This window comes from Ctenopharyngodon idella, chromosome 7, assembly GCF_019924925.1.
Source record: "Ctenopharyngodon idella isolate HZGC_01 chromosome 7, HZGC01, whole genome shotgun sequence".
Classification (NCBI taxonomy): Eukaryota; Metazoa; Chordata; class Actinopteri; order Cypriniformes; family Xenocyprididae; genus Ctenopharyngodon; species Ctenopharyngodon idella.
The window spans coordinates 39,882,507-39,902,011 of record NC_067226.1 but is presented as its reverse complement, the minus strand read 5'-3'; the positions used below and the strand labels follow the sequence as shown (position 1 = coordinate 39,902,011).

The window sequence follows — 19,505 nt, the reverse complement described above, 5'->3', positions numbered from 1 at the left end:
TTCTTCCCAAAGTTGAGCTTCATTGGAAGACCTGTATTACAATTCACGTTTATAATCTCCTAAAGGTTTTCAATGGCTTTAAGGTCAGGGGACTGAGGAGGCCATTTGAAGGCTTCAAAATGTTGAACGTGAGCATTTTCGTTGTGCTCTACTTTGTTGCATTTACTGTGTTTGGGATTGTTATCATGTTGGAAAATACACATTTGATCTCCAAACAGATCCTCCATACTCTGTTACATTGTGTTCAGCAGGATTCCCAAGTATTGGTCCATTTTCAAACTGCCAGCAATTTTGTAGAACCATTATGCTCCCCCTGCTGTGCTTAATGGCACCATGCATTTGGCATTAAAACACTCCAGTCGTCTCCTACGAACATACCTGACACCATCCAATGCTAGGTTGTTAAATTTTGATTTGTCGGACTGCAGAACACGGCTCCAATTTTCCTTATGTTCTTTGGCAAATGCAAGGTGTTTTTTTGCAGTAGATAAAACTAATGAATGGTTTCTTTACTGGTATAACCTCTCAATCCAGCCTCTTGTAGCCGTTGGCTTATAGTTCAAGATGAAATTGGAGGTTGGAGGTCTCATCCAGAGGTTTTGAGGTGGTCCCACATTCAGGTGTTTTTTATTCTCCTGTCAAAAAGCCAAATTAGTCTTCTTTGACCAGCCACAGCACTGTACATTCTACATGGCAGTGGTCTCACAGTGATTTAAAATAATTCTGTGAACATTGTGATCATTCACATCCTGCTATAACCAAACCCAACTGACAAGATTTAGCCATTTCAACAATATCCTTGGTTGCAGAGGACAGCTCCTTCCATCTGGCAATTTTCATTAAACCCACAAGATAACATGTAGTAATATAGCTAATACATGCCACATAGTGATTTATTGAATTATTGGCTGGGAATAATGAGCGGAAGCTTGGTATGACCACCTGGCCAAAAATGACGTCCACACAATTTGGTCCGTTTCACTGTGTCATGATACAGTTGAAACATGGAATGCGTACATTAGTTTTATACTCCAGGCAAAACTTCGCAACATGCATACAAAATATATAATAAATATTTCATATAAAATTTGAATAAAGTGTGAACAGACCAATTTTCCTTTTTCCACTATTTTGGCCAATACTTTTCCAGTATTTTGGCTAATACTGTATTTACTTGCTACACCAGGATACGTGCAGACATTGACAAACTGTATTCAGTGGTTTGTTTCTAGCGTATATTGTAGTCAAAGATTAAGTCAAAGATTGATTCATTTGGTGTGTCTTGTGGTCCACAGAACAAAATGAAGGAGCTGGAACTTCTGTGTTCACTCAAGGAGGTTCCTCTGGACTGCACAGATCCAGAAAATGCTGTGATGGCCTTGAGGTATGACATGAAACCAATTCTGACTCTCTGTAGTGAATCTAAATTGTTCTCAAAGCTGTCAGTTACACCTACACTACTGTAAAGAAAAGTTAGTGGTCCGTAAGATATATTCATTTATTTATTTTTTTGGAGAAATTAATACTTTTATTCAGCAAGGGTGCAATAAATTAATCAAAAGTGAGAGTAAAGACATTTATAATGTGACTAAAGATTAATATTTCAAATAAATGCTGTTCTTTTGAACTTTCTATTCATCAAAAAATCCTGAAAAAAAAAAATATCATGGTTATCATAAAAATATGAAGCAGCACAGCTATTTTCAACATTGATAATAATAAGAAATGTTTCTTGAGCAGCAAATTAGAGTGATTGCTTTTTAAAATATTTTCAAATAGGAAAAATAGTTTAACTTGTAACCAACAAATTAAACCAACTTACTTTTGAACAATAGTGTACTTATGAAACTATTGCCTGTGTTTTGTTATGTTTTGGACAGAGAGAAGTTTTTCCATGAGGTTAATTCCACACAGCAGCAAAGAAGCTCCGTTCCACTGGCTAAAACCAAAGCGTTTGTGAAGAGCTTGATAAACCGCTCTGAACTGCTGCTACATGTTACAATAGCACCACAGTGCAAGAGTCTGTCTACAACACCAACAAGCACACCAGGTAATTTGGGCATGCATTTACACATGCACACACTTGTATAAACATACAAATGTATTTAACTGCCCTTTTAACTCGTCCTGATTACAGCCTGCAAGTCCATATCAGACGCTAAATCGATGGCTCCTATAGTGAAGCACCCTGTGTTCCTGCGCAGTATGTCCGCTCCCTCTGATTTGGAAATGATTGCCAACAGTGATGTGGAGTTCACACATGGAGCACAAAGGTACCTCTGTGACAGCAGAAGCATCAAATAACAGTTACAGAACAAATAGGTTCAACTCTAATTTCTGATTTGTAAAATCGCCAATATGTGCACAACTGTAAGCATATATCAGTTGAATTTTATATGACTGTTTGAATGCTTGGCAACCACACACAGCCTACATTTAGAATAATACTTCTAATTTCTTGGCAGAAGAGTTGTTTTTTATGATTGTTATTATTAAAGCTAAAATCATTTATTTATGCATTTATTTTTACATGCATTTATTCATTTATGCATTCATTTATTTTTATTTGCATTATTCATGTATTTATTTGATTATGTATACATTCATTAATTCTTTTTTTTTTTTTTTTTTTATTCATTAATTTATTTCCAAATATTTATGCTTTTTTTTTTTTTTTTTTTTTAATGTTAAAATACTTTCTCCTATGCCAGCTTAATTTGTCATTAAAAAGTCATTCAAAGTTTCTCAGAAAGTTTAAAAACATGGTTCTTTTGTTCAGCAAATCAATAATTTGGTGAGTTTGTTGCTCTCATATATATATATATATATATCATACATTTTATTTATTTGTTTATTAAAAAGCAAGGTAAAAAAGCTAAATGTTGCTAAAATATTTACAAATTTTTATATATTTCAGCAGTGGCGTGTAACGCAGTCACTCCTACTAGCCACTTTAGCGAGTTTAATTTTATATATAATGTACATTGTTCAATTGTAGTGAATAATAATAAATTATTTGAAATAATAAACTAAGTAGTTCAATGTAGTGTTGTCAAAAATATCTATTTTTCGATACATATCAATACTAAAATATCTGAAACGCTTCCAGTATTCATTTCCCGCAGAATAGATACACGATACCAGCTGCGCTTTCTCTCTCTCTGACAGCAAGTTGACTCACAAACCCGACTCCCCTCACTCACTCGTTTCATTTGCTCTGGGTAAATAATGTTGGTGTGTTACAGGGCATGAATTTCGGTGTGGGATTGCGTGTATTGCGTATTTTACTCATTCCCGCAGATTTTGTGCTCACACTCAAAGTGCGGCGCATAAAGCCTCCTCTAAGTACTAAAATGAGTTTTTTTTTTTCACTGCTTATTGTACTTAAACAGTCAAATATTCACAAATAATGTCAAAATGCCAGTCTTCACATAAACAGTCAGTTATGTTTTAAAGGTGCAATATGTAAGAATTTTGCAGTAAAATATCCAAAAACCACTAGGCCAGTGTTATATATTTTGTTCACTTGAGTACTTACAATATCCCAAATGTTTCCAACTATTTGTAATTCGTGAGAAAATTGCAATTTTAACCAAGGATCCGGGACGTGTGAGGAGTCTCCTGTCAATTGCGTCATACCCGCGTTACCCTCGGTTTCCGGTTTTATTTTTTGTAGAAACCATGAAACCCCAAAGACACTTTAATATTTACATGTTTTAATAGGCAAGGGAGCAACTGTTTTGATATATTTGTAGACAGAAAACTAATTATTGTTATATAGCTCAACACGTTTAGTCTTATTGCTTAAATATAATTATCTTTTAAATATAATTTTTTTTTTTTTTTTTTTTTTTTTTTTTGTGAGTACCGTGCTTTACCATGCCTCAGAGAAAAACACTATTTTGTGAAGTAGGTAACATAGCATAATCAGATGCAGCTTTATTTTTAGTAACAGTAATGCAGCATTTTCTCCATCATACAATACGTTTTAAAATTGCATGCCATTTATCAGCACAAGCCATCCAGCAATTAATATGATATTCTAAAATCGATCTAGCTCACAGCAGTGTGCAACAAGTGTCTCACAGCAGCCACCGAGCAAACATACAGAGTAACGTTATAACATTTTCAACACACTCAAATGTATCTAACATGATAAACAGAGCTGTGTTACCTCATACTCATGACTGGAAAAGTGGAAGCAGCACCGACGACTGTGGCATAATAAAAGTTCCGCTGCTTGCAACGTGTGTTGCGCAATCGTTTCAGCGGCCTCATTCAGCTCCCACAACACTCGGTCCTGCTCTGCTTCATACTACAGTAACGTTAATAATCGCATCCATGAACATGATTTCTTCCCGACTCCTATCCCAATTTTTTTCCACCGGCTGTGAGGTGAAGACCACATGCCCCAAGATTCCGCGCTCAAACTTGGCGTCATCAAGCTACGCCTTTGTTTTGAATAGGCCTCTAGCAACCTCTAGCGGACAGAAAATCTTACATATTGCACCTTTAAGTGAATGTAAACAGTTAAGAAAACGCATGTGTAACAGAATATTGGATCCGTGCGTCAGGTCTTAAAGTGACAGCAGCCTAATATACCTTCTGATAAATTATGTGATAATATTAAAAATATCTATATGGCAGTTTTTCCCCATGGTATCAATGTCAAAATTGTGGCCAGTGAAAATGCTGAGTGGCTAGTAACTTTGGAAAACCACTAGCCACAGTGGCTGGTGAGCAAAAAAGTTAACTAGTAGTAACTAATTGTCTGACTGTCTAGGAGGCGCCTCCACCCATCCAGTCACCGGAGCAGCTCTTTTACACTACTACAGTCATTGGTCATTGAAGACAGCAAGGACAAGCCCACGTATAGCGTGCTCCTGGGACAGCTGTTTGCCTTCATAGGAACAACGCCTGATCAGACTGTAAGATCAGACACATGCAGCAGGACACTTGTCAAACATCACTGTAGCCATTCAGTATTCTCACTTGCAGTGTTTCTAAATTGAGTCTTATGCCTGCAGGTGTCCAGCTCCAGCTTCCTGTCAGCTGCCCAGACGCGCTGGAGGAGAGGTCGCACGAGGAAGCAGGCTCTGGTTCACATGAGAGAGCTGCTCACCGCTGCTGTCCGGGTGGGAGGGGTCACACATCTGGTCGGCCCAGTTACCATGGTGCTGCAGGGTGGACCAAGGTACATTTAAACTGGTTTTATCATCATGTTGCTGCTAAACTACTCTTCAAAAGTTTGGGCTCAATAAGATTTTTCTAAGAAATTAAGTCAAGTCAAGTCACCTTTATTTATATAGGGCTTTATACAATACAGATTGTTTCAAAGCAGCTTTACAGTGATAACAGGAAAATGATTAAATGATACAAACAGTTCATTTCTACTGTACAGCAGCTCTAAAAGAAAATGGTGTCATTACTCAGCTGAAGTCAGTTCAGTGTTGATTCAGTTATGTTGTAAAGATCATCAATTATTAACTTCGTTCATTTCATCTATAAAGCAGCTCTGCAGAAAACAGCAATGTCATCGTCCAGCCCAGTTCAGTTCTTATCCAATCAGTGCAGTCGAATCAATAAATCAATAATGTTGAATAATACTGTTTATTTTATTGGTGAATAAAACTTTTGGGATGTGTTAAATTGATCAAAAGTGACAGTAAAGATTTATAAAAGATTTCTAGATCAAATAAATACTTTTAAACTTCTATTCATCAGAAAAATAATACAAAATAATGAAGATTCTAATAATAATAATAATGTAATAATAAATACAGTAAAAACAGTAATATTGTGAAAAATTATTACAATTTAAAAGAACATTTTCTATTGTAATATATTGTAAAATGTAATTTATTCCTGTGATGCAAAGCTGAATTTTCAGCATCATTACTCCAGTCTTCAGTGTCACATGGTCCTTCAGTTATATGCTGATTTGCTGCTCAAAAAACATTTTATTATTATTTTTATTATCATTTGTGCTGCTTCATATTTTTGTAGAACTGTGATACACTATCATTCAAAGGTTTGGGGTAAGAATTTTTAGAAATTATTATTATTATTATTATTATTATTATTTTTGCAGAGACGCATTAAAATTGATCACAACCTTATAGTAAAGACATTTATAATCTTACAATATTTAAAAAAAAAAAAATGCTGTTCTTTTGAATTTTTTATTAATCAGAGAATCCTGAAAAGGATCAAGCATCAAAAACTTTTTCCATCATTGATAATAAGAAGAACCATTAATAATAACTGAGCACAATAAAAATAGATTGCAGTTGAGCAGAAAAGCGTATTAGAATGATTTCTGAAGGATCATGTGACACTGAAGACTGGAGCAATGATGCTGAAAATTCAGCTTTCCATCACACGATTAAATTACATTCTAAAATATATTCAAATAGAAAACAGTCATTTTAAATAGTAATAATATTTCTCAATTTTACTGTATTAATGATCGAATAAATGTAGCCTTGGTGAGTATTAGGGATTTTAATTTAATATTGCTAGATGGATTGCATCTCTACCATGAAGCTTAAGTTGTCCATGTGAATGTGCATGTTTGTGTAGAGTCGAGGAACTGACCTGTGGTGGCATGATGGAGCAGGTCCAGGAGGCCTTTGGAGAGACCATGACATCAGTGGTGTCTCTCTGTGCCCGTTACCCAATAGCCTGTGCCAACAGCATCGGCCTGCTGTGCACCATCCCCTACACCAGGCAAGCATCTTCAGCTCTTCATTTGATATTTAGGCCTCATGGGATCAAATGTTTTTATGGATTACAGACCATGTAATATCACATAGGTGATGGCAAAAGAAAAGTTGTTTAAGAGGTTTTTTTTTTTGCTTCTTAAAGTCACATTAGTGAAATTTTGAGAGCAAAAAAAGGTCTCTTGTCAAGTGTTGTGATGTTTGACCAGCTTGAACCTGATGCAAAATCTGCATGTGGAAATCTTTTGTTCCCAGTAGTGCGGGTTATGAAATGACGACATGCCGAACAGTATATGACATCACCTTTAGGAATAATGTGCACCAATTAGTCATGCACAGTGACACTAGGAAAGTGCATTAAAAAGTAAATGGTGCCAATTTTGATATAATGTTAAATTAAATCCTAAAATGCTGCTGTTACAGTAGCAGTGTTATTTTAGTATTATTTATATTCTTTATATTACTAATATTTATATTACAGTACTCATATTTTGAATTAACTTTTATTTTTTATATTTTCAGTTTATTTTTATTTCAAATTTAATAATTTCATGTTGTTTTGTCATTTTTATTTAGTTTTCACCCAGTATTTTTTTCAGTGTTTTAATTTTAATAATTTTAGTACTTCAGCTGAAACTCATTTTATTTCAGTTAGTTGGCAAGAGTACATTTTTAATTTTTAATTTATTTTTTTTAAGTCTAAGTTTTCATCTTATATTTGTGTTATTTTATTTCAGCTTTATTCCAGTCAACAAAATTGATTTTTAATAGTTTTAGCTAACTATAACAACACTGCACAGTAGGAAATATGTCAACACTAGACATAAAATAACACAGTAACCCTTTACAATAAGGTTCCATTAGTTAACATTAGTTAATGTATTAACTAACATTAACTAACAATGAGCAATACATTTGTTACAATATTTATTCACCTTTGTTAATGTTAGTTAATAAAAATACATCTGTTCATTGTTAGTTCATGTTAGTTTAAGTCCATTAAATAATATTAACAGATACAATTTTTGATTTTAATAATGTAGTAAATGTTAAAATTAAAAAGTATGTTTTAATTTGTTAGTTCATGTTAACTTATGTTCTTTACATTATGGTTCCATTTGTTAACATTAGTTATAATTTACCAATAACATTTAATAGGTACATTAATAACCAGGAATATTCAGATGACTTGAAGTTACATCTGAAGTCGATCTAAAATAAGAAACCTTCATCTAAAGTGCCATCTGATGTTGTCCACAGGAGTGAGGAGCAGTGTCTTGTCCGCAGTGGTTTGGTTCAGCTAATGGACAGGCTGTGCAGTCTGAGTAGTCAGAGGGACTGCAGCTCGAATGAGAAACAAACCAAAAAACAGAAAGTAGCTACGATGGCCTGGGCGGCTTTTCAGGTGCTGGCCAACCGCTGCATTGAGTGGGAAAAAGTCGAAGGTGAGGAAAGTTTACAGTTCAAGAAGTACCACTACAAACCTGTTTAACTATAACTGATGCTAACGCTGTTGTCAAATAGGAGGCTCCACAGATGCAGTGCATTCTGGACTGGCACGACAGGTGTCTAGCTTACTAACTAATCACCTGGCTCGGGCGACAGACTGTTGTGGTAACCAAGCAGCAGGGAATGATGCTCTGCAGGATGTGCTCAGTTTGCTTAACGATCTGTCCAGGTAATTCTGGTTTCACTTAATCAACTTCTCTGTTGTGGGGAAAAAGACATGAAGCATGAGTAGTTTAAACCGCAATATTGTTGAATTCTCAATTCTAATTATTTCATGTTTAAAGGTGTTCATTTTCCTCAAGTGCATGTTACTTTTTACATAATAATATACTTGTGCAAAATGAATTTAATGTTGTCGGACACTGGTGAATGTACTGTCAAGGATTTACGGTAAACTAAAATAAACTTTAATGTAATTTCTATTAAAAACTTAAATATATTTGTAATTACACATTTGTAATGATGAAGTTGCAATTTAGTATATCTAAAATATATTAACTTTTAAATGTAATAATGCATAATACAATACAGTTAAAATTATAGTACATGTGCTTTAATGTTAGTCAACACATCAAAACAAGTGTACTTCTTTAAAGCATGGCAAAAGATTAAAACATAGATTCAAAATGTTCTTTAATGTAAAATTTTAATTTGACGTTTTTACAAAGTGCACTTTTTAAAAGTGTACTTAAGTGTGTTAAGAAACAGTCATGAAAGTGTACTCTCTTTAAGTATACTTAAGTGGTCTTTTATTTCAATAATATTATATTATCTTCAAGTCAGGTTTCTAAAAAAATACTTTTAAGATTTTTTTTAAGAATAACCAGTCACTAGTAATGCACCGAAATGAAAATTCTGGACAAAAACTGAACATTCTTGGCCACATCCAAGTAGTGTGCATGAAATAGACGCTGAATGTTCAAAATGCGTTATCAGAGAAGTTAATTTAACGCCACTGTTTCAGTCAATGATTGCGGCCCTTCAAAACCATTTTGGCCCAAAACAGCCGACACCCCGACCAGTCACTACTTATACTGATATAAGTTTCATTTACTAAAGAGGGTTAAGTACATATGAAAGATGGTAACTGTTATCGGTTCAGTTTGAGTGTGACATAAATGAAAGCTTAGGTGAGTCAGATGTCAGTTCAGCTTGTGAATATTTCTGATTGATTGATAAATCTGTTCATTCATGAATCATATTTTTTTTTTTGTATTTCAAGTCTTTCATCAATTAAACTGTGCCTAACTTTCAACTAGTTACACATTATGTATAAGTGTTAATGGATTTAGTTGATTTTAACTGATTTCAACTGTTGCGCTGCCATTTCTCCTCTTCCAAGGAGCCACATAGGCAAGACCATCCTGAGCCAGCCTGCCTGTGTGTCCAAGCTTCTGTCCCTGCTCCTGGACCAGCGGCCCTCACCCAAACTGGTGCTGATTATCCTGCAGTTATGCCGTGCTGCGCTGCCACTTATGAGTGTGGAGGACTGTGGGAATGTAGCACTTCCTTCCTGGAGCTACTCAACAAATGCACTTGATGCAGAGCAGCAAGATGCCAATGATCCTGCCTTCCGCATCGCATCACTGCTGCTGGCCAAGCTGGCAGACTATGTGGTGCCAGGTATGAGAGAATGTTGCTTGGCATAAATAAAAATAACAAAGAATCTCTCAAATATATAAGATTTGTAAAAGGCTGTTGTGATCAGATATGTAGTATATGGGCCAAAGGTTTTATAAAACTGTCAGAATTTAAGGGCAAGTAAGATGTTTGAGAAAGAGGTCTCTCATGCTTACCAAGGCTACATTTATTACCAAAAATTAAAAGCAGAAATATTGTAAAATATTAATAAAGAACTTTTTTCAATTACAATTTAAAAGAACTTTTTTCTATTTGAATATATTTGAAAGATGAATTTTCATCATCATTACTCCAGCCTTCAGTGTCACATGATCCTTCAGAAATCATTATAATTTGCTGATTTGCTTCTCCCTCTCTCTCTCTCTCTCTCTCTCTCTATATATATATATATATATATATATATATATATATATATACACACATACACATATACATACAAATTCTGAACTAAATTCTGAAAAATATTGTTTCTTTCTTTCTTAATTTTATTTAATCTCCTCACTTAGGTTGCCAGACTTTGCTCTCCCCCAGCGCCTCAGAGCCTGACACTAGTCTGACACGGGCCTGTCCTAAGAGCAGTGCTAAGACTGACAGAGATGCTAGTGAGGAAGGTGAAGCAGTGGATGGCAAGCTGTCCATTTTCATCCATAAGAGAGAAGACCAGTCATCACATGAGGTGCTTCAGCCATTACTCAGGTAATAACACTGGACGGCCACACTAGAAAACACATCAACCTCAGTAGCCGTTTTTCCACTGCCGGGCCAAAAGCGGGCGTGCTAGTGCATGCCAGGGCCAATCGAGTTTCCACTGTCACTTCCGGGGCTTGATCGGGCCTCGTTGGAGCTTCCTCGGGGCCAACGGCCAGGGTTTTTTGGCCTTCCTCGGGCTTGAGGGAGTAGTTACAAACAAAGCCGGAGTTTATCTGAGTCTGGAGATGGCAGCGCCATGGATGATTTTATATACCATCTAACATCAGCATTAAAGACTTTTAAAATCATTTTAGCTCAAAAACTCTGCTTAGCTCAAACAACTTCTGTTTGTGATCCGATGTGGATTCTGATCACCACATAAGGCAGAAATATTTATATGCGTTGCAAAAGACTATACGCGCTAACCATTACCAAGGTAAACATGGTAAATACGAATGAAGAAATCTTGAAGAAATCTGACAAATCATATAGGCTATCACAATCGTATATTTATTTTGTCTGAGTACATCTCTTCTCTTACCGGACTGTCTGATATCCATGTTTAACTCCTATATGTCATAAAATAAAGCAACTCTGTTTTTTTTGGGAGGTTTCTCGGATTGAAAAATTAACTGGATTGAGACTGTCACTGGAGAGAGTGCTAAAGTTCCTCAGATTGTATTTTTGGTGGAAAACATGAAGAAATGATCAATCTTTCTAAATGTGATGTATACAGACACGACTGAATAAGTATGTGTCCTCTTTCTTTATTTCTGTCACTAATGTGACTAATCTTGACACAAATTAATTAGTTATGATCAATATCACTTGTTATTGTAAAACTGTGGTAAAACATCGATGCTTGGGTTTTAAATATTTAGTAAACAATAAAAATGCCAACAAATGGCCCGACGGTGGAAACGCAGAGTGGTTTTGGGCTCAGTGCTACAGGCTATTACCCCAGCCTGGCCCATTGAAAGCCCTGGCTCACACTGGCCCTGACAATGGAAAAGCGGCTAGTGTATTCTTTGCTTCTGAAAATAAATAAATAAATAAATAAATAAACCTATTTTATAAAAGATGTGATTGATGTCAGTATTTGCATGATACCTTGCAGCAGCTCAGAGGGTCGTCCTTTCCGTCTCGGCACTGGAGCGAACATGGAGAAGGTGGTAAAGATGGATCGAGATATGACAAAGGTTAGCTATGGTTTAGTGTTCACTCTTTTGGGGAGCAAAAAGCAGTCATGCTGAATGTGTAAAATCTGTTCACCTTTTTGCAGAGTGGCTGCTGTGAGGTGATCACAGAAGAGGCATCATCTGCTTTGCGGAAAGCCAATAAGTGGGCTCAATCTGGGCTCATTGTTAGTGTGGGTCCACCAATAGAGAGCACTGGCCAGGAGAACTCGGGGGTATCCAATACAGGTGACAAGAAGAAAACTGCGCAGTCTACAGTTTGCCGAGAGAGGAACGCTGAATTGGCTCGGTACGAAAAAATATACTTAGCTACCACTTGAATGTACAGCATATCTAAAAGGAATTTCCTGTCTTCAGGAAAGTGTTGATGGAATTTTCTATTCATCCTACCTCCGTAGGATGCATAATAAAGTAGTGTCTATAAGCACAGCTGCTTAGTGTACAGGGGTAACCGCTGTATTTCTGCTTTTCCGTAAGCGCCACCTACTGTGAGATGATTAAATTAGCATTGCATTCAGCCCGTCTGCCATTTTTAATCAGACCAATTACATATAATGTGCATTATCAGGCTAAAATGTGAAGAAACTTTTTGCTTTTGGCAAAACTTCATTGTATTTTATTTTATTTATTATTTAAATCATAGCTTTTACACTAATTTTACTGTACATTACAATAGACATTGATGTTGTTTAAAAAACGTTGCTACCTCAACAACACTACCATTCAAAAGTGTGAAATAATTGATTTTTTTTAAAAATCTTTTTGAAAAACGTTTCTTCTGCTCACCAATGCTGCATTTATTTGATCAAAAATACAGTAAAAACAGTAATATTGAGGATATATTACAGTTTAAAAGAACTGTTTTCTATTTGAATCTATATTTTTTTTAAAGTTTAAAATTCCTGTGATGCAAAGCTGAATTTTCAGCATCATCACTCCAGTCTTCAGTGTCACGTGATCCTTCAGAAATCATTCTAATATTCTGATTTGCTGCTCAAGAAGCATTTCTTCTTATTATAAATGTTGATTTTGCTGTGTGATGTGATACACTACCATCCAAAAGTTTGGGTTTAGTAAGAAAAGAAAAAAAGAAAAGCATCTTAATTATTCCATACTTTTGACCATCACTGTAGTTCTTTTCTAATATAAGAATTTTCGAAACAGTTCAGATCCAGTGCGGCCCTTCATCAGCGGTCACGTGGCTAACAGCATGGCTGCTGAGGTCATCGCTCTGCTCCACAGTCTTCTGACTGCACCTGAATCCAACACTGCCCAGATATGGACCAGCACAGCAGAAAAGGTGAGCTCCCCTTCTTGATTCTTGCCTTAACACGCTCTAACAAGGGTACAGTTACAACTGGCCTATTAAAATAATACTTGACTTTCAGACAACAGTGTTGAAATATTCTGTCCTCTCCTCAGGTGTTGTCCAGGGCATTGATGTACATTCCTCAGTTAGGCAAGTATGCTGAGAGTATTCTGGAGAGCGGTAACAGCAGCGGCAGGAAGTTAGCCAAGCTGCAGGCAATTGGCCGGCAGGCTGTGGCGGCTCTCTGTGCACTAGGTGGATTCAAGGAGACCATCAAGATTGGTTCTGAAGTCCAGGTGACCCATTAATTTAACCTGTTAACTTTTTTTGAGCATAGACCTGAAAATCCATTATTCGAACTTAAATAGTTGTAATTCATGAATGCTTTGGAATGCTTTTTGATTATTGCTGAAGTGAAAGCACTTTGTTAAAACGTTACAGAAGTTTACTGTAAAGCAAATGAACTGTACTAAACGTCATACAAAGTATGTATTTTACATATGCTAGAAAATCAAAGCCTTATGTCTAACCAAGTTGTGTTCCAAATTTGAAGCTGATATCACAAAAATTGAGGTTCTTGTGAGATTTTGTTTAGGCGCTATACCAAAAATAGGCACTGTGTGACACCCAAACAATAGATTGACATGTTTGGATGCATTCTCATGTCATGAATTAATACATTTCTTTCACTTCTGTCACAAAACAGTGGCCAAATATGGAACCTTGAGTCTCAGATCTTTCTAACGATATGTGTTTTGTAAAGTTTAGATAAAGATTTGATTATAATATAGTGCAGTAAATTTGTAAAATTTGAAACATGACACCGCCCACTAGCTCAATGTCTGATTTTAAAAACATTTTTCACAGAATTAATTTTGAGTGTTTTTAAGCTTTCAAATATGGAAGCTTGTTTCTGCCACTGAATAAAAAGAAAAAAGGTAATTGCAACTTTTTATCTCACAATTCAGACTTTTTTTTTTTTTTTTTTTGCAATTGCGAGTTTACGTCTCGCAATTCTGACTTTTTCTCTGTTATAGTCAGAATATGTGATATAAAGTCAGAATTCAGAAAAAAAAGACTGACTTTTTTCCTTAGAATTGGACTTTAACTTGCAATTTCGAGTTTATATCTCACAATTCTGAGAACAAAGTCAGAATTGTGAGATAAAAAGTTGTTTATAAGCATAATAAAGTAGTGTTCAGCTGTTCAAAGCAGCTGCTTTGTGTACAGGGGTAACTGCTGTATTTCTGCTTTTTTGATCGTGAATTAGCTGTTAGCTGTTAGACTGCTGTTTTTGATCAGACCAATTACATATAACATGCATAATCAGGCTGAAATGTGAGGTTTATCATTTTATAAAACTTTTTGCTTTTGGCAATACTAATAAAAAGTCACAATTATCTTTTCTTTTTATCTTTTATTTAGTGGCGGAAACAAGCTTCCATATTCAAATGATACCTAATTTATGATGATTACTAAAATATGTAATAGCAAAAACCATACTACTGACAGTTAACAGGTATACGCACAATTTAGCAGATAACTTAAATCTCAATGGCTTACATTACAAATAACTTGCTGAAGTATTTGCCTCTGTCCATGTCTGTTCTCTGTGGCAGGTGGTGGGTAAAGGTGTATTGGATAGTGTTGGTGTGGTCATATCCATTAATGAGCAGGAGGGCATCGCCACTGTGAAGTTTCCTTCCTGCGATTACCGCCGCACAAGCAAGGCATCTGATATCCTCACTGTACCCATATCCCGCCTCTGCACCCCCCGTTCTGAGGTAATCACCTCTCAAATAAGTGTAAAACTGCACAATTGTAATTTTGTTGTCATATAGTTAGCAATATTTTTTAACTTTTGCACTGAAAAATTTAAATGTTTCCAGCTCACAGTATCATTCATAGCCCATTATTATCTACCTTATTCTATTCAACTGTATGACATAGATGGTCAATGTTTTTTTTTTGTTGTTGTTGTTTTTTTACTTATTTCCTTGTAATGAATGAAATGAAGTACATTTTAGTAGAGTTTTAAAAAGATTTCTTCTCATAATATCATAAATAATATACATGTTATGTTATACTTAAGTGTGAACTGAACGTAATGTTTTCAGACACTTCATTGCTTGCTAGCATGTTAGTAGAGTTATTGCAATTAAAGCAATTACTCTTATTAATGATGTGGAATCATCTTAGAACTTTTCCCACAGTGATTTTATGCATCTACAGTAGTTAATAAACACGTTCCAGTTCATAAATATAGAGTACTGCAAGAAAGAAATGCTGGGATAAAGCCAGAAAAACAGACACTTTGAAATACCCTGTTGAGATATGATTAAACTTTCCTTGCCTTGTCTTGCCTTTGCCTCAGGACTTTTCAAGCTTGCTCATTTCTAAAGCAGCTCAGATATCTGACATCATGTCTTAATCTTGTCTCATGGTGCTCTGTGTTTGTTGTAAGGCTCTGCCGCTGCATAAGCTGTCCATCACAGAGAAGGTTGTTCAGGCAGTGCAGTCAATGTTACTGCCACAGGAGGGCAGTCTGTCTATCCACACATCCCTCCCTGCGTCTGGAGACGGATCCAGTCCTGTGATGGCTGTGGTGCGTCTTCTGGCCGAGATCAGAACTAGGTGAGACTCTCAATGCATCTTATATTGTGACATAGCACAGCCAAAATAAGAATGTGGAAGACTGTGTCATTGTACGGTACTGCTATAAACCCATATGGGATATTTATTCTGCGTGTCTTTGTCAGAGCGTGTTTGGTGATGGCGCAGCTGCTTGAGGACAGCTCATTTTGTGAAGAGTTCATTCAGCAGTGTCCAGCAGCAGTGGAGGTGCTCAACCTGATTGCTCAGGAGTGTAGTCCTGGTGAGTGCCGACAACAGTAGAGATTAGATGGATGCAACACCCTTTTTCTCCTCTACACCCAAAAAACTTAATTTTAATTGTAAAATAAAATGTAAAAAAAAATGTATATACAATTTAAGTTTTTTTTTATATACATACAAGCATATATTTATACATATATTTAAATTATTTTACATAATTTTGCAAAATGTTTATATAAATTACATGCACCGTAATGGTAAAATAATAATAGTATAATCTTTAAACATGCATAATGGATAAAGAACTTAAACTTGTTTAAAAGTAATTACAGTGCCTATAGAAAATCATCATACCCCTTTGAAATAATTACTTTATTTGTCGTACAGCCTGAAATCAATTAAAAAAAAAAAAAAAAAAAAACTTTCCAGCTTTATTTACACATTTTGCAAATATTCCCCAATCTAGGTGTGCAAAGCTAGTACAGACCTATCAAAAAAGATTAATGGCTGTAATTAAAGCAAAAGTTGGCTCTACGAAGTATTAAATCAGGGGACTGATGATTTTTTCCAACCCTGTTATTCTAATTTTTCAGCTTTTTATTAATTTTCAGAACTTCATTACTTTGATGTTGTAAGGCACAATTTGTAAATAAAGCTGGAAAAGTTTTTTTTGGAATGGGTTTTAATTTCAGGCTGTACGACAAATAAAGTAACTATTTCAAAGGGGTATGATGATTTCCTATAGGCACTGAATCGTATTTATATTGTTGTTATAGGAAAATACATAAATTTGCCATTAAACAGCATTTAATCCAAGTCTTATGTGTTCAGGAGACTTGGATTAAACGACTCACCCTCATGTTTAAATGTGTATGACTCTTTCATGGGGAGCAAAAAAAGAGGTTTTGCAGAACGTTCAAGCAGCTCTTTTCCATACAATTGACCATAAAAGTAGTCCAAACAACTTGTACGATATATATTCCAAGTCTTCTGAAGCCATATTATATCTTCCTGTAAGTAAAACATCATTTATTAGCATGGCTGGTTCTGTATGTGTTTGTAGGAGAGCGTTTAGTGATGGTTGAGGTGCAGTGTGAGAGGGTTAGGATGCTTTATCGAGACTGTGCTCGTCCTCCACCACCTCCAGTACAAACTGATCAACGACAGGTGAGTTGAGCCTCTTTAGTGCTGATTTAACATGATTAAGAGAAGCTTTTTTTTTTTTTTTTTTTTTTTTTTTTTAATATATAAAGATTGATTGATTGATTAAAGTGATATCATTTATCTACTACCATTCTCTCAGCTTCCTGCTTGCCTTATATGGGCTGCCCTGTAAACACGAAATGATTGGCAGACATAAAGCTCCTCAAAGACTTCTGATTGGATGAACAAATAATCTGACCGCTTGTGATGATTTATGAATACCTTGCTTAGCAAACACAATAGGGCTGCAACAATAAATCGATGCTTCTCGATTCATGGATGGATTCTGAGATTTTCCAAATGCGTAGCGATTCTCTCGAATCGATTCTGAGCTTAATTTTTAACAGCAAATGGCACTCTACGCTAGTTTTTAACCGCACGCTGAAATGCTCACGAAGAAGAGCGCTCGTGTGTTCGGCTGAGTCTCAGAATGTACTTGCACCTCAGAATGCTTTTATGACTTGAGATTAATGTAAACAGCCCACTGCAAACACCCTTGTAATTCGCTTTAACCTTTTCAGACTTTATGAATGATTATTTTATAGAAGGTTCAAGTGGTGTGTGTAAGGAATTGGAAGCAAGCAGAGTAAGGCTGTTTCTAAAGCACGCAGTGCCATCTGCTGTTAAAAACTAAGCTCAGAATTAATTAGAGAGAATTGTGATGCATTCGCAAAATATCAGGATTAGTCCAGAAACATTTCTCGATTCGTGATGCATCGATTTATTTTCACAGGCCTAAAATACAACCCTTTTTTCTTTTTTTTTTCTCTCTCTATCCGCAGCCTAAAGAAATCACATGGTGTCCGTCACGTGTCTTCCCTCCGGTTCGGGCCTGCATGTTCTCTTCACACTTGACCTCTGTGACCTTTCTGGCCGATCCAAGCGCAGGTGGAGGCCTTCCCAGAGGAACTTTCATCTACGCCACTTCACCTGTGCCTGTTCAGGTAACTACAACCTGTTACTGGCACATGCACTTAAAAAAGAAAAATAAAATAAAGAAATGAATACTTTTATTCAGCAAGGACACATTAAATTGATCAAAAGTGACAGTAAGGGCATTGATAATGTTACAAAATATTTATATTTTAAATAAATGCTGTTCTAATGAACTTTCTATTCATTCTTGGAAAAAATGTGTCACGGTTTCCACAAAAATATTAACAGTGTTAATAGTAAGAAATGTTTTTTTTGAGCAGCAAGTCAGCATATTAGAATGTTTTCTGAAGGATCATGTGACACTGAAGACTGGAGTAATGATGCTGAAAATTCAGCTTTGAAATTAACATGTATTAAAATAGAAATCAGATATTTTAAATTATACTAATATTTCACTGTTTTTACTGTATTTTTGATCAAATAAATGCAGCTTTGGTGCACATAACAGACTTCTTTCAAAAACAATTGCAGACCCCAAACATTTGAACAGTAGTGTAAAGACAATAAGTGTATCTCTCTTATTTTCTCTCTCTCTTTTTCTGGTTACCAGGCTCCTTCTTTTTACTGGGAGATAGAGATTGTTTCTTTTGGAGATTCAGAGGATGATAGCGGTCCTATAGTGTCGTTTGGTTTTTCCCCGGAGGCCGAGAAGAGAGACGGTGCCTGGACGAATCCTGTTGGCACCTGTCTATTCCACAAGTACTGACCCATTCAGTTAACCTTTCACTCAATTAGCTTTCACTCGTACTGACTATCAACCTGTTCTTTCTGTTCCTCTCTGCTTCCCATCCTAACTCCTTTCTTTTTACATGTCGTCCTTGTTGTTGTTTCTCTTCCGCTCAGTAATGGGAGGGCAGTACACTATAATGGCTCCAGTTTGCTGCAGTGGAAGAGTGTGAGACTAGACGTGGCTCTACTTCCTGGTGAGACAGGGCCTTTATTCATTTGAGCATTCAGACATTAACTACAGGCACATTGTTGTTCAAGCCGACTGCCTTTATGGGCAACAGTGTTGGGGAAGCTACTTTGGAAACTGTAGCTTCCCAAGCTACAACCTCAGTTAATTAATTAACTCAAAAATGAAAGTTCTGTCATCATTTACTGACCCTTATGTCATTCCAAACACTTTCTTACATTTTGTAAAACACAAAAGGAGATGTCTGTATATATTTTTTTGTCCATACGATGAAATGTTGTTTGGACCCCAAAGTTCTTCACAATATATGAACCATCCCTTTAGACTTGTAAAGCCTAACATATGAAATAATAGTCAGAAAAAAATATATAAAAAAAAAAAAAAGGAACAGTTTATTGAATCTTTACACAAAATCTAAAAAAAAAAAAAAAATTCTAAAAAAATGTGCATATGTGTTTGTGTTTGTGCATGTGTGAGTATCATATTTGATACATTAGGTGTTTATGGCTCATTAGTATGATATAGTTAGATTATGAAGCTCATACTTG

At 35.7% G+C, this 19,505-nt stretch overlaps 1 protein-coding gene across 1 annotated transcript in view; it reads left to right on the top strand.

The window, feature by feature from the left end:
- The window catches only part of LOC127515852 (probable E3 ubiquitin-protein ligase HECTD4), an 84,429-nt gene that overhangs the window by 34,425 nt on the left and 30,499 nt on the right, over positions 1–19,505 (top strand). The window contains 21 exon segments of the mRNA XM_051899952.1: positions 1,296–1,384; positions 1,881–2,050; positions 2,138–2,273; positions 4,784–4,928; positions 5,028–5,194; positions 6,583–6,729; positions 7,983–8,167; positions 8,247–8,400; positions 9,574–9,854; positions 10,379–10,568; positions 11,680–11,761; positions 11,845–12,047; positions 12,923–13,058; positions 13,181–13,363; positions 14,687–14,851; positions 15,532–15,701; positions 15,827–15,942; positions 16,966–17,069; positions 17,888–18,049; positions 18,592–18,740; positions 18,885–18,964. Coding sequence (XP_051755912.1) covers positions 1,296–1,384; positions 1,881–2,050; positions 2,138–2,273; positions 4,784–4,928; positions 5,028–5,194; positions 6,583–6,729; positions 7,983–8,167; positions 8,247–8,400; positions 9,574–9,854; positions 10,379–10,568; positions 11,680–11,761; positions 11,845–12,047; positions 12,923–13,058; positions 13,181–13,363; positions 14,687–14,851; positions 15,532–15,701; positions 15,827–15,942; positions 16,966–17,069; positions 17,888–18,049; positions 18,592–18,740; positions 18,885–18,964 — 3,214 coding nt within the window.